At 64.5% G+C, this 13,213-nt stretch overlaps 1 protein-coding gene across 1 annotated transcript; it reads left to right on the forward strand.

Moving 5' to 3' along the window:
- Positions 1–2,329: 2,329 nt before the first annotated feature.
- On the forward strand, positions 2,330–3,046 carry BHLHE23 (basic helix-loop-helix family member e23). The gene has a single exon (XM_016133622.2). The coding sequence runs from the start codon at positions 2,330–2,332 to the stop codon at positions 3,044–3,046; it is 717 nt and encodes a 238-aa protein (XP_015989108.2).
- Positions 3,047–13,213: the final 10,167 nt, after the last annotated feature.

Genomic DNA, 13,213 nt, shown 5'->3' on the forward strand with positions numbered 1-13,213 from the left:
TCAGGACTGCGAGTGCGCCCCCCGGTGGCAGGCTCACCCCTGGAGCCGGTTTGTCAGGCCATGTGCGTTAGAACTGGGTGTCTTATCCGGGTGCAGAAGCTGAGGCCCGGAGAGGCTGAGAAACTGCTCAGGTGAACTCCGCATTCGGGAAGAGCTGCCTCCCACCCCAGGGCCCCGCCTGTGCTGGCCAAGGGGCCTGGACGTGGCGGAAGCCAGGCTTCTCCTCGCTTAGCTCTGGGCGGACCCCGCACCTGAGAAACATCCCCAACGGCCCCTGATCAGGACCCGGGGGGACGAGCACGGGTGGGGGGGGGGGGTGGGCGGTGCAGAGCACGTGCTCTGTAACCCGCCGCGCTGTGCGAAACAGCAGGTTCCGCGCGAAGACCGCAATCTCCCCGGCGGCCAGCAGGTGGCGGCGTCTGACCAAGAACCGTGCGGCTCCTGCATTTAGGCAACGTTTGGGCTGCGGTTCTCCGAAGCGGGAAGGTGACCGCCAGCTGCAGGTGGGCCTTCCATGGAGGCCGCTTCACGGTCCCCGCTCCAGAGGTAGGCCGGCCCCAGGCCTCACACCCAGCCCTGCTCTGACCCGGCGAAAGTTCTTGGTTACCTGGTGGTTAGGAAACTGGCAGAACCCGCAGCAGGGCGGGCCAGACAGCTGATGGCCAGGCTGACCCCAGACGGAGATGTATCTCCAGCTGGAACCGCATATTGGCTTTAATTCAGCCTCCCCAGGTGGTGCCCACCTGCGGCTGTGGCCAGGACTCTGCTCTAGGCCATGTTTTGAGCCCGTGGCTTCAACTGACCGCCCAACATTTCCATATCCCCCCAGAGGCCCCCAGCTCTGCCACGCCTGGAGGGACACCCAAGAAGTGTCTCCCAATCCCCCAGCCACAGCTTAAAAATGCTGCCCTGAGTGCAGTGACTGTGACCGCCCTGCCACCAGCTCCCCCATGGCCGGTCCCCACCCCCCACACACACCCCAATGCCCCTCCCCCCTCTGGGCCCCACCTGGTTCTCTGCTTCCCCTAGGATGTGCCATGCCCCTGACAGCCTGTATACCCCGCCCCCAAAAAGCTCCCCCACCCCAGCCCCTAGGCTTAATTGACACCCACTCACCCCTCAGACCATGCCAAGCTGTCCCCTTCCCCCGCCTGTGCGACCTCAGCCCAGGAGGCAGTCCAGGGCCCCTCCCGGAAAGAGCCTCACCCAGACGCTTCTCATCCTCACCAAAGATGGGCCGCCAGCATTCCGGGGCCCGGCGCACTGGCAGGGCCCAAGTGTCCTCCTGACGGCGCAGCGCAGCCCGGAGGCCGCCAGCGCAGGCAGACATGTTAGCCCGCGGACCCTTCCCCTTCCTTCCTCCGTAGGGTTCCAGGCAAGGAAAATCCGGCGTTTCTGTGATTGGGGTCCACGCGTTTGGTCCTGTCCCCTCCGACACCGCGCTCAGCACGGAAGCCCTTGAGAGCCCGGATCCCAGTCAATGGCTGGTCTTCCCAAACATTCGGGAGGGCACTGAGCTCTTAGCCAATTACTCCACAAAAGCGAGGGCACCTACCCCTCTCCCCAAGCCCTGGGCAGCTCGGGAGCTGATTCCTCCGCTGGCGGAGGCCGGAGACAGCGAGGTTGAGCGACTTCGCCCAGCGCCAGGAGCGCGAAGTTGCCTCTGCGGTTACGCCGCGGGGCGGCGGCGGACTCGCCAGGGCGCCCACCCCGGCTACGCGCCAGCGCCCGCCGTGTGCTGCGTGTCCCCTGCTCCGACCTCTGCGCGCCACCCGAGGCGGCTCCCGAGGGAGGGACCGAGGACAAGACCGACAGAGGCGGTGTCCACGTGGGGCGCGAGCGTTCTGTGTCGGCGACCCCCTGAGGTGGCAGCAGGCAGCCGCGGGCGACGCCGAGCAGTTCGCGAAGCGCTCCTCGGTCCCGCAGACCGCACCCCGTCTCCATCCAGACCGCCAGCGCCCTGCACCCTCGCGGTCCCCGCGCCCCTGGCCGTCGGACTACGCCGCGGGTGGAGTGGGGCCGCGGTGGAGGCGGCGCCCAGGTCCGCTCTGATTGGACGGCCGCGAAGTCCCCGCGGGCGTCCCCGCGCCCTCAGGCCGTAGTGAGGCGACTGGGCGCTAAGGCCCGCCCCGGGGCCCGGCCCCGCGCGCCGCGGCCAGGTGGGGGAGGGGAGGGGAGGAGACGAGCAGGAGGCGGGGCCGAGGCGGGCCGGAGAGGCCCGCGCGCGGAGGCTCGGGACGGACACAGCCGCGCCGACGCGCGGAGCCGGGAGCAGCGCGGCGGCGGCGGCGGGCTCGGGCGGGCCTCGGGGGCGGCGCGGCGCGGACGCATGAGCGCCCGCAGGCCCGGCGAGCCCTCGGGCCCCAGCGGCGCGGCCATGGCCGAGTTCAAGTCGCTGTCGGGCGACGCGTACCTGGCGCTGAGCCACAGCTACGCGGCGGCGGGCCTCGCCTTCGGGACAGCACGGGGGCCCGAGGCCGCCGGCGGCTACGGCGCCCCGGGCCTGGGTGGCGAGCTCTCCGCGGCTCCCGCGCCCCGCACACCGGCCGCGGCGGCCGAGAGCAGCGGCGAGCAGAGCGGCGACGAGGACGACGCCTTCGAGCGGCGGCGGCGGCGGCGCGGGCCCGGGGTCGCGGCGGACGGGCGGCGGCGGCCGCGCGAGCAGCGCTCGCTGCGGCTGAGCATCAACGCGCGCGAGCGGCGGCGCATGCACGACCTGAACGACGCGCTGGACGGGCTGCGCGCCGTCATCCCCTACGCGCACAGCCCGTCGGTGCGCAAGCTCTCCAAGATCGCCACGCTGCTGCTCGCCAAGAACTACATCCTGATGCAGGCGCAGGCCCTGGACGAGATGCGGCGCCTGCTGGCCTGTCTCAACCAGGGCGCCGGCCTGGCCGCGCCCGTGGCCGCCGCGCCCGTGTCGCCCTTCGGCCAGGCCGCGCTGTACCCCTTCTCCGCCGGCGCCGCGCTGCCCTGCGCGGACAAGCGCGCGGCTTTCTCAGAGACGCCCCCGGCGCTGTGCAAACACTGCGCGGAGAAGCCGTGAGGGCCCCGAGCCGCCCGCTCCTTCCGCGCGCGTCCTCCACTTAACATCGCCCCGTGACTGTGTCACCCCGCCCCATCGCACCCCGCCCACGGAGAGGCCACCCGACCTCGCGTCCAGCCGGTGCGCGCGGAACATCTTGGGGCCGAGACTGAGCCGCAAAGCGGGGCGCCGGAACCCACGCCTGGGAGCCGGCAGCGCCGGCCCGCTGCGCGCCCTCCCCCTGGTCCGGCCTGGGGACGCGGCGAGGTGACCCGCAGCGCTCGTCGGGCCCTGCCGCTCACTCTCAAGAGGAAACCAGGGCCCCGGCACGGCCGCGGGTGCAGAGCGTGCGCATCCTGCTTCGCGTGTCGCGGCCTCGCCTGGCCTCGCGCTGGCGCGCGTCCTCGGCCCCCCTCCGCTGCTCTTCCCGAACTGCAGGGCCGCGCTCTGGGTGGAGTGATCCCGAAGCCCGGTCCCTTCCGGATCTGCCGGCTCCACGACCCTGTACCCCCGCGACCGATGCGCCCCGGCTTGGCCCGGAAACTGTCCTTCGCAGAGAAGCTGAACCGCGGAGACAAGAAGACTCCGGGGAGTGGCTTTTCGAATTTCCCAAGTCTGAGTTTGTTTATTTTCTTGCCCGACCGGAGGCGCTGAGCTCTAGGGTGAGCGCGCGACTACGCCGGCTGCCTCGGTCTGCGGAGTTAGTCCCCTGAACAGCCCCGGACTCCCCAGCTCCGCCGCCCCCGCGCGGGGAAGACCCAGGTGGCGAGGGATGGAGACCGCGCGCCGCCCTCTACTTAAAGGCGGCTGCCTGGAGAAGGGGTCCTCACAGCCTGCGCCCCCAACCTGGCCCTGGGTGTCAAGGGGGAGCCCCCTACCCACCAACCCCCGCACGTTTCGGGGGGAGGAGGCTGGGTCTCGGGTGAGTACGCTGGTGGGGACCCTGCACCCTGGGCGCCAACTGGCGATGGGGTCTGTCTCTTTTACATCCGTCTGCGTGCAGCTCAGAATTCTGCCACCATCCGGGTTCACGCGCCCGCCACAGCCGGGCTAGCTGCCCTGGGGACTTAGCTGTTCAGGCCAGTTCTCCCCCAGCCGCTCTCCTACAATACCCGGCTTTATTAACCCAATTTCTTCGGCTGTCGCTGATGCTATGCTAATGGGCACAGGACCGCGCCCTACAAAGCGGCCTGTCTATAGCATTTAGCTTTAATTAATACATTTCAAAAGGCCCTTTTGTGTGTGCAAAATGAAGTGTGTGATTAAGTCTTATTCATAAAGACATATGCTTAATGCTGGTTTCTGCTAATTTCCATTTTCATTTTTTCATTGTCTTTTTTTCTCTAACAGAATGGCTTATCAGTCTTACACATTCAAAGAGCTGAGTGTTGAAAACTATGTTTCAAATCCCCGCTAAGTAATGGAGGGCCTGACAACCACAAAGTCAATGTCATTCACTTAGGGGGTCATTTCAAAGTGATCCCGATCAACTACAAATGACTTAATCTGAAACAGTTGCTGCTCCTGGCTAACCACCCGTGTTTATTTGATTTCAACTTACTTTTAAAAAATAATACGATTAAATTTTAATATCAAATTAAATGTGCTCATTTGCGATTGAACTCATAATTTCAGTTTTCAGATAGTTTCATCGGCTTGAGCCACAGGCTTCTAAGTCAAATCTACACTGTCTCTGAGGTGTGGACAGACCGACCTGTGAGCAGCCAGTTAGCAAATATATGAAATAATCAGAAAAAGGCTAAGAAAGAAATCTCTCTGCCCCTCTTGGGTGAAAAACAAATTTGAAAAGAACCATTTTACTAATGAGAAACGCTTCTAATAGCTTCATCCGAGTGAAGTCAAAAAATATTAAATATTTTAATTGCAAAGCTATTTATCTACTGTTCCCCCAAAGTCAGCATGCCTTTCACTGGGATCGAGTGTCCAGTGTTCCCAGGTCTCAGCAGTGCCACTAATCAAGCAAACTGGTCCATCGAAATAAGTGTCATTTGGTCTCTGGAGTTTGCACGGCAAGCTCCCCGTCCTCAGGCAACCGGGACATCAGAGCACTGCCCGGCACGACCCCCCGGGCCAGCGGCCACCCAGACCTGGGCTCTGCTTGTCTGCCTGCGGGCTGCGCTCCTGCTCAGTGGCAGGAATTGCTGCGGGTCAGCTTGAAGGGACCCGTCACGCACCTGCCCACCCGAGCTGGACTGCCCCCAGCACTGCGGGAAGAATGATAGGAAAGGACTCACGTAACTGGGATTGGAAACGACCATCCCAAGACGCTCCTTTGTAGCCGCCTTAGGTAAGGCAGAGGCGCCCGCTAGGATGAGGATCTGGAGTGTCCCTGGGACAGAGACGTTAACAGTGCTTTAAGCCAGCACTGTCCCCTGCAGAGACCGTGCCGGCCACAGGCGGAAGCTTGTACTTCCCAGTGGTAAATGGAGGCAGGAGAAATCGATGTTATGATGCCTTTTATTTACCCAATCCCACGCGTCTCGCACTTACAACCCCACCCCGTGCCCGGCGGCCACCGCGGTGGACATCGCAGCTCTGGATTGTGAGGACGGGCAGCAGCGTGTGAAGTGCCTTTGTTTCCTTCGCTTTGATAATGATCGTCTGATGCAGGGGGCACATTTTAGAGCTGGACGGGTAGGAAGCACCGCGTCGCCCTCCCAGTCCTGGCCCGCCAAGCCTGGCCGGGGCCGGGGCCGGGGCGGGCAGCCGTTTTCTACCGAGCAGCACTGCCCGCGGGTCCACCTCGTCGCCGGCACCACGTGCGGGCCCGCCACACCCAAGCCTGGGGCCCTCCCGTTCCGGCACGGGCTTGTCCTGAAGCCACGTGGCTTTGTCCCTCTATTAACTGCACGACGAAGGGTCCGGCCACGCTGGCCGCTGCAGACCAAGCCTCTCAGGCCCAGGTTACGAGTCCGTGATGGTCAGCTCGTAGGGGGGTGCTCAGGGCAGGCGGCTTCACAGGGGTCCCTTGCCGGGTCGGGAGAGGTCAGTAGCCCAGCCAAGGTCCTGCACACTGTCTCCATTCACCAGCCAGCATGTCCACAGCCGACGCAGGTGCTCACACGCCCCCTGTCCCCAGGGCCCCCCCAGCTGGCCAGGTGGGCACAGAGGACGCATGGATCACTAAGCAGAGGGGGAAATCCTGTGGCTGATGACTGAGCGCCCAGGACAGACACAGCTCCCGTCCTTCCTCTCCTTGAAGCCGCCCCCAGCAGACGGAGGGGGGTCGACGCCCGCGGGCGTAACTGAGCAGCCCCTCAAGCTGCCACTCTGCCCACGAACCCGCTGTCTGCCGGCAGCTTCTCTGCCCATGGTGAGGCCCGGGACTCGGGCTCCAAGGGTGCCCGAGACACTCAACACCCTGAGACCCGTTAGGAAATGTGCTCCCCTGAAACAGGGCCCCTGGTTTTCTGCAGTAGGGCTTGGTGCCCCACCTCCAAGGGCAGAACTCTGCCCAAACCCAGCTCTGCCCTGGGGGCCTCCCCAGCACCGCGGGGCCCAGCGGTGACACAGGTCACCGCAGACTCTGGGACTAGCCACGCGGTTGCATTTTGCTGATTTCATCCCCGGGGAGGGGCTCCCCTTGTTGGAATTGGGGGCGGGGAGTTCTGTTTTGCCTCACGGGAAAGCTGAGGAGCGACCCAGTCGCTGCAGACGCCTGTTTTGCCAAACACGCCTGTCTCCTTGCCTTGCAGGTTGAGGACATTGAAAGAAGAGCCACCTCCTGACAGAGGACAAATGTTGTCTTCCCCAAAGGAGGGGTCCGGGATGCAGCCAGCCTACGTCGCCCCGAGGGACTGCAGCGGCCTGAGACCCGCTTGACCCGGCGGAGTGATTACAGCAATCGACCGTGAGGATTTGCGTGTGATACGTTTTTAGTCTTTAATCGCTTTTGGCATCCCATTTGGAGGGATGGACGTAGAGGGATTTGCAATGTATTAAATTATTTCTCCAACAATTACCTCTGTGGACTTGTTACTCTGGACATGATGCCGCAATTCCCCCACAAAAGTCGGCTCCAGAAAATCCAGAGTTCCTACACGGTACCCTAAAGGCAGACAGGCTCGACCAATGAGCCGAGTTACCTCTGATTCTGGGACTTTCCCCGCTTTGAAAAGTGGCCGATGCCCATGTTCCCGCATCCGTGTGAGTGTGGAAGCCGTGCAGTGTGCGGCTCTCGGCTATGAAGACGGCCAGACTGTCCCGGAGGTTAGCGGGGAGGGTCTCCGGGTAAACCGAGGTTTCTATCCCTCCGAGACCAGCTCACGGGCTCTCCCACCTGCTGCCTCAGAAGCGGCTTCGGGCTCCAAAGGCCTCTGTCTGCATTTCCAGTAGGCACAGCCATCAGAATTCAGTGAAGAGCCGTGCTCCGGCCTGGCCGATGGCCTCTGTCCCCCACGATGCACAGACCTCCTGAGGTGCCTGCCCCACCCCATGCAGCAGCGGGGAGGTCTCGGGCCCTCAGCAGACATAGGACGGGGCACACAGCAGGAATAAGCCAACACCGCATGGCACTGGGGTCCCCTCTCCGCTCTCCTGGCTCCCCGAGGACTCACGCCACCACCACCCGAGCCAGATCGTGACCACATCCTCACCGTGAGAGCCTCAGGGGACAGAGACGGTGGATACGGCCACAGTCAGGAGTGCATCTTTGGAGAGGGGACAGGACCTGAACGGGGGGCGGGGGGGGGGACGGGAGACAGTCCATCTCTTGAGCCAGGTCACTCCCTGGGCCCCATTTCTCCCCTCGGGACGCGTCCCCAGCCTGGCGGTCGCTGTGCCAAACCCCACGGCCCATCCGGCTTCGGTTCGGGAGGGCGAGGGGAGGCAGATGGCGTGGGAGCTGGCCGTGGTGGGGGGGCCGAGGGGCCTCGCTCTGCGTGCGGGGACAGGCCACACTCACGGATCTGACATCGGTGGTTTTGGTCCATTTTCTGCTTAATAAGGCTGGTTTAAAGGCAGTTTCAAGGGGCTGCGCCCCCCCCAAACCTGTTTGCTGTCGGGGGAGGTCCCCCCATTGCCGCGGGCCGGGGACACGGTGGCTAATTCACTCTGCGTCTTCGCCCTTCGCGGCTCGGAGGTGCCTCCCTGTGCCTCAGTCTTGCCACCTGTGAAGCGGGTGCTCGACTCAGCGGGCGACGTGCTCCCACCTGGGCCGACACCTGCCCCTCGGGGCTGCGCCGCGCTCCACGGTGACCGCCCGGCCCCCACGTGCGTAAAAGTCACGACCCCCTGTGAAAGTCACGACCCCCTGGACGTCTGCAGAAACCACCCTGCACGAGCCTCAGTGACGCGGAATCGGATTTGGGGTATGAATTTAGCAGCCTGATCTTACTCCTTCTGGAAAGATCCACGGACATGTGCTGAGATTTCCGCAGCCAGCCCCTGGGCAGTGGGCAAGGAGGCAGGGGGACCCCACGGCACCGTCAACGCCCGACGCCCCCGAGCCAGTCCAGCTGCCTCCGTGTTTCTTCCCTTTGCGAAGACGCGTCCCCCACATCAGGACTGCCGAGGAGCACGTCTGGCTGGTGGCGGTGGTCCCTCCCGCAGGGTGAGAGGCGGCGAGGGTTTGGGCATGTCCGGCCTCCGGGACCGGCCTGTGGGCCGAGCGCGCCCTCTGGGTGGGCAGCGGGCACCGTCAAACCCTGATGAAGTGAAGGCGACAGTAGTGGCCGGCGAGGGGGCCGGGGAGGGCCAGGCGCCCCATGCTGTCACCTCCGTGGGCTCAGCGCCCCGGCTGCTGCTCAGAGGCCTGTCACTTAGCGATAAGCTGGGAGCCGAGGCCGCGGAACGACGGGCCCCAAACTCGTCGCGGGAAACCGCACGAGATTCTGGTTCTGACCCCGGCAACGCTGCCGGCAGATGCGAGGGGGCTCGGACGAGGGGCTGCGACCGGGGCGGGGGGCCGGGGACGCGGGACCCAGGGGGGTCCTCGTCTCCCTCCCTCCTGCTCGAGTCCTGTCTCGTGCTTTCCTCCTGCCGTGCATTTTTGATAGAGGGAAAACGTGGAGCAGCCCTTACCCAGCGAAGTGAGCTGGGAACGCCGCCAAGGTCACGGTGGACGGCCGGGAGCGTGGCCCTGAGCGCCCCACGCCCACCCCGCTCGGAGCCCCGTGAGCTGTTCCCGGTCAGACCCTGCACCCAGGTCACAGGCACCAGCGGGAGCCACCGTTACACTGGGGGGAGGATTGGGGGGGGTCGTTCGTAACCCCAGGGGCAGCTTCGTGATCTATCCGGTGGCAAAGGCATGTCATGGGCGAGGCTATGATTAAATTTCCTCGTGTAACGACCCCGAGTAAATCTTTGCAATTTTCATTTTGCAGATTTTTAATGCAGATCCGTGCCCTGTTTTTAGCTCACGTTTTAATCCAAAATCACTCATTAAGTGGAGACCAGCAGGCGTCGCGGGGCGAGGCCTGCGGCTGAATGGCGGGCGGGCCGTCTGGACAGCCACCGCCCCCGCTCTGTGACGGGCGCTAATCTGAAACCTTGACCTGCTTCTCTGCACATCAAACATATTAAAGTCACCAAAATTCTGGGGATGGCGAGGTCCACAGAGACTCTGTCCAGGTCCACAGAGACTCTGGGCCCGGAGCCTGCCTGGGGCAGACGAGCGGCCTGGCCTCCGCCGCCCATTCCACGCTGAAGCAGCCGCCCCTGGGTCCGCTGCAGCCAGAGCTGGCCGGGGGCCAGGGCCGGCAGCACCCACAGACTGACCCCGCCTGGAAACCACGGGGCCCCACCGCCTGCCCACCCTGCCAGGCACCCCCAGCTGGCACTGCCAGACGAGGAGACAGCAAGTCATCGTCAGCCTGACTCTGCCTCAGACTCTGCCAGGGACCGGCTCATACTGCTCATGTCTGGGATTCAGCTCTAATGGGCATTCTGTCATCGTCATTTGCCACGTCTGGCCACCTCCCCCAGTCCCCCCAAGCCACACTGACTGGGTCACTCACGTGGCTGCAGACCCTGCCCTGGTGACCCTTCCTCTGAGGACCCAGGACGTCTCCTGGGGGCAGGACTGACTACGGAATGTGCGATCCCAGCACAAGACGAAAACACGGTCCTGTTCAAAATGACACACGGAGCCAGTCCGCGGCCCTCCTGAGCGCAGGGCCTGGGCGCGCATCTGCACGCACACACGTGCACACGCGCGCGCACACAGGGACATGCGCACACACGCGCACGCTCCCACGCCCACACTCACTCACGCTTCTACTTGGACACTTTGCTCGTTTGGGGACGCGGTGGCAGATCTGGTTTAGCTGTGTGACCCCTGAGTGCGGGAGCAGAACTGGGTCGCTTTCCTTGTGGAGAGGGGATCCAGCAATTTCTACCCTCCGGAAAAGGCCCAGACCTTGAGCGGCAGCCGTGTGTGGGGACACCGCCCTCCGTCCCTTAGCATGAGCGTGCGTCACCGCCAGGGAGAGCGTCAGGGGCCCGATGTGTGCTTCCCTCCGAGCGCTTGGGCAGGGGGCTGCGGGGCGCGGGGGGCTCAGTGGAGACGAGCCGGGGACGCTGCTGGGGGCCAGGGCGAGCGTCCCGCCGTAAGCAGGAACGACAGTGCCACCCGCCTGCCGAGTGCTTGTCACATCCGGGCACTGCCCAGCGCGGAAGATGGGGCTGAGGGGGCAGACGTGGCCAGATGCCAGGCCCCTGCCTGCGTGGACAGTCAGCAAAGGCCCCCACAGGGAGGGGAGCGGTTCGCTCTGGAAAGGGAGGTCCCTTCCACGTGACTGTCCTGGGGCCTCCCAGCTACCTGCAGAGCTTGGAGGCTCGGGCGTCACTCAGAATTCAGCCCCGCGATTGCTCGTGGGACGTTTTTATCGTGGGAGGGGGTCTTTTGGGTGACTCTTTCAAGCCCTTTGCAAGAACTGCCCCAGTGTGGCGATTTTAAAACACGGCCGAGTCCAGCCTTCTGCTGATTCTGACAGGTGTCCTGCCTGATGCTCTCGGCTCACACGCCCCCACCTGGGCCCCCGCCTCCTGACCCCCCAGGCCTCCTCGCTCCCTCTGCCTTAGGCTGGGGAGAGGTCTGTCTTGTCCCTCTGCCCGAGAGAGGACAGTGGCATCCGCGGGTCCCTGTCTGTCTCTCGGAGGCATCCACGGCCTCGAGGCAGAGTTGCCAGGGAGCAGTTACTCTCCAGCAGCCGAAGCGAAGAGCCGGTGGCCTCTGCGTCCTCGCCATGAGCTGCTGACCCAGCCCGAGCCCAGGCTCCCGGGGCACCGGCGGGCGCAGCCATGAATATGGATGGCGCTTCCTTTGTGACGAGCCGCTGAGCCTCCGCTCAGGGCCGGCTGCAGAGCGGCCAGCGCCCAGCGATGCATCTAGCTTTGTCGACCGTCAGGGCACAGGCCGGCGACAGATGGACGGTCGCCTTCAAACCTCTGCAGCCAGAGCCGCGCACAAAGGAGGCCCGGACGTTTCTCATGTCACACGCTTGCCTCGGGCGCATTCTAAATCCCGTCCCCCAGTGCCGGGCTTTGTATCAGTCAGATGCCTTAAGCACTTTGTCAACTTGGACATCTGGCTGCACATTTAAAAAATTTTTATCTGCTGAAATATTTAACAGCGTGGCAGGGGTTCCGCTGGAGACTTGGGCATCCGGGCACATGCAGGCGCCAGCCGCTCCCACGAAGGAAGAGCCGCAGAAGCCCCCGCGCCCGGGGCTCAGGCGGACACTGTCCCCAGGCGGTGCCCCGTGCCCTGGCTGGGAGGTTAGCGTTCGCTCCGCCGGGGCCGGGTGGACGAATTGCTGTCGCTCTCCCTCTACCGTGAGCAGCCAAGGCCGAGGGAGGACGAGTGAGCTGAAAAGGCCGTCGCACCTGCAAACGGGGACGGGCCCCGCGCGGCCTCCCAGCAGCGCTTCCTGACAGGCCACCCGCCCGCTCGGGGCTGCTCGGCGCGGGGAAGCAGCCGCGTGTGCGGCGCCCCCTGCAGGACGTCTCCAGAGCGGGCAGTGCCGGCAGACAGGGAGGTGCAGTGGCTGCCGGCAGCTGGGGGTCAGAGGTGTCGGGGTGACTGCTCCAGGGCAGGGGAGTGATGGACAATTCCCGGAACTAAGCAGTGGTGAGGATGGCGCAATACTAAAAATGGTCATAGTGATAATTGATAAGACAGTCGCGGAGATGGGACGACGCTGGTGCCGACCGCGGCGGCCTCAACCTTGACTGCTTATCGAAGGCCGCTGATGATCGAGCGTCTCCTCTGTGCCCAGGGAGGCTGTCTGCTGAGGACATCTCAAGGAGCAAGAAGAGCTGGCCTCAACCTGGCGGGGTCCACGGCGGCGGACAGGCGTGTGCGGTGGCCAGGAAAGTTAGCCAGAGGTGAAGGAAGGCTTCCCGGAGGAGGTGATGTTGAGCTGAGCTCGGGAGACGGCGGTCTGGGCAGAGACCCTGGGGCAGCGTGGCCCTCAGGGATGAGAGGACCAGGGTGGGGGAGGCAGAGGTAGAGAGGGTGGCTCCCCAGGCCCTCACAGCGGAAAGGTCAGGGGTCGAGGAGCAGTGGCAGGTCAGCCTGGCGCCTGCCCGGGGGCAGTGGGGGCTGGGGAGGGGGCACTGGAAGGCACATCTGGGACGTGGTCTGGGTGGCTGTGGGTCAAGTGTCCTGTCTCCAGAGAGACTGGCGGTCAGCAAGCAGACCACCCTGCTCCCACCCCCATCACCTCCTCTCTCGACTCGTCCCCTCATGACACCCAGGGCCCTCTGCTGTCCCTGGCACCGTGTCACCGGCCCTACAGGGTCTGCTCTCTGCCCGCAGCTGCCCCGGGGCCTCGCCCTTGCCCTGCCCGCCAGCTCCCCCCAGCCCTCACCTGCACCCACCGCTCGCAGTCTCTGAGAGGAGAGGGGTGCAGGCGGCTCCCAGGCGACCCCACCGCAGGTTGGCTAGGGCAGCTCTGCTTCCCCGGGTCTGTCCCCAACCCTCACGCCAGGACTTTCCAGGGAGCCGGAGGAGGAAGGCTCAGGGGATTCCAGAGGCTTCCGTGCAAACGACTCAGCCCGACACCCACTCGAGCTGGCTCCAAGTCTGAACGGCGAGGCTCCACCCTGCAGCCCTCGCACCTGCTAAAGTCCCAAAGGCCCTTCGCCTGTCTCATCCTATCTCATTCACCAGAGCCCAGTCAATGCCACCTCCTCCAGGAAGCCACCCTGACTTCCCTCAGCCCA

The sequence above is a fragment of the Rousettus aegyptiacus genome, unplaced genomic scaffold, assembly GCF_014176215.1.
Source record: "Rousettus aegyptiacus isolate mRouAeg1 unplaced genomic scaffold, mRouAeg1.p scaffold_m13_p_12, whole genome shotgun sequence".
NCBI lineage: Eukaryota > Metazoa > Chordata > Mammalia > Chiroptera > Pteropodidae > Rousettus > Rousettus aegyptiacus.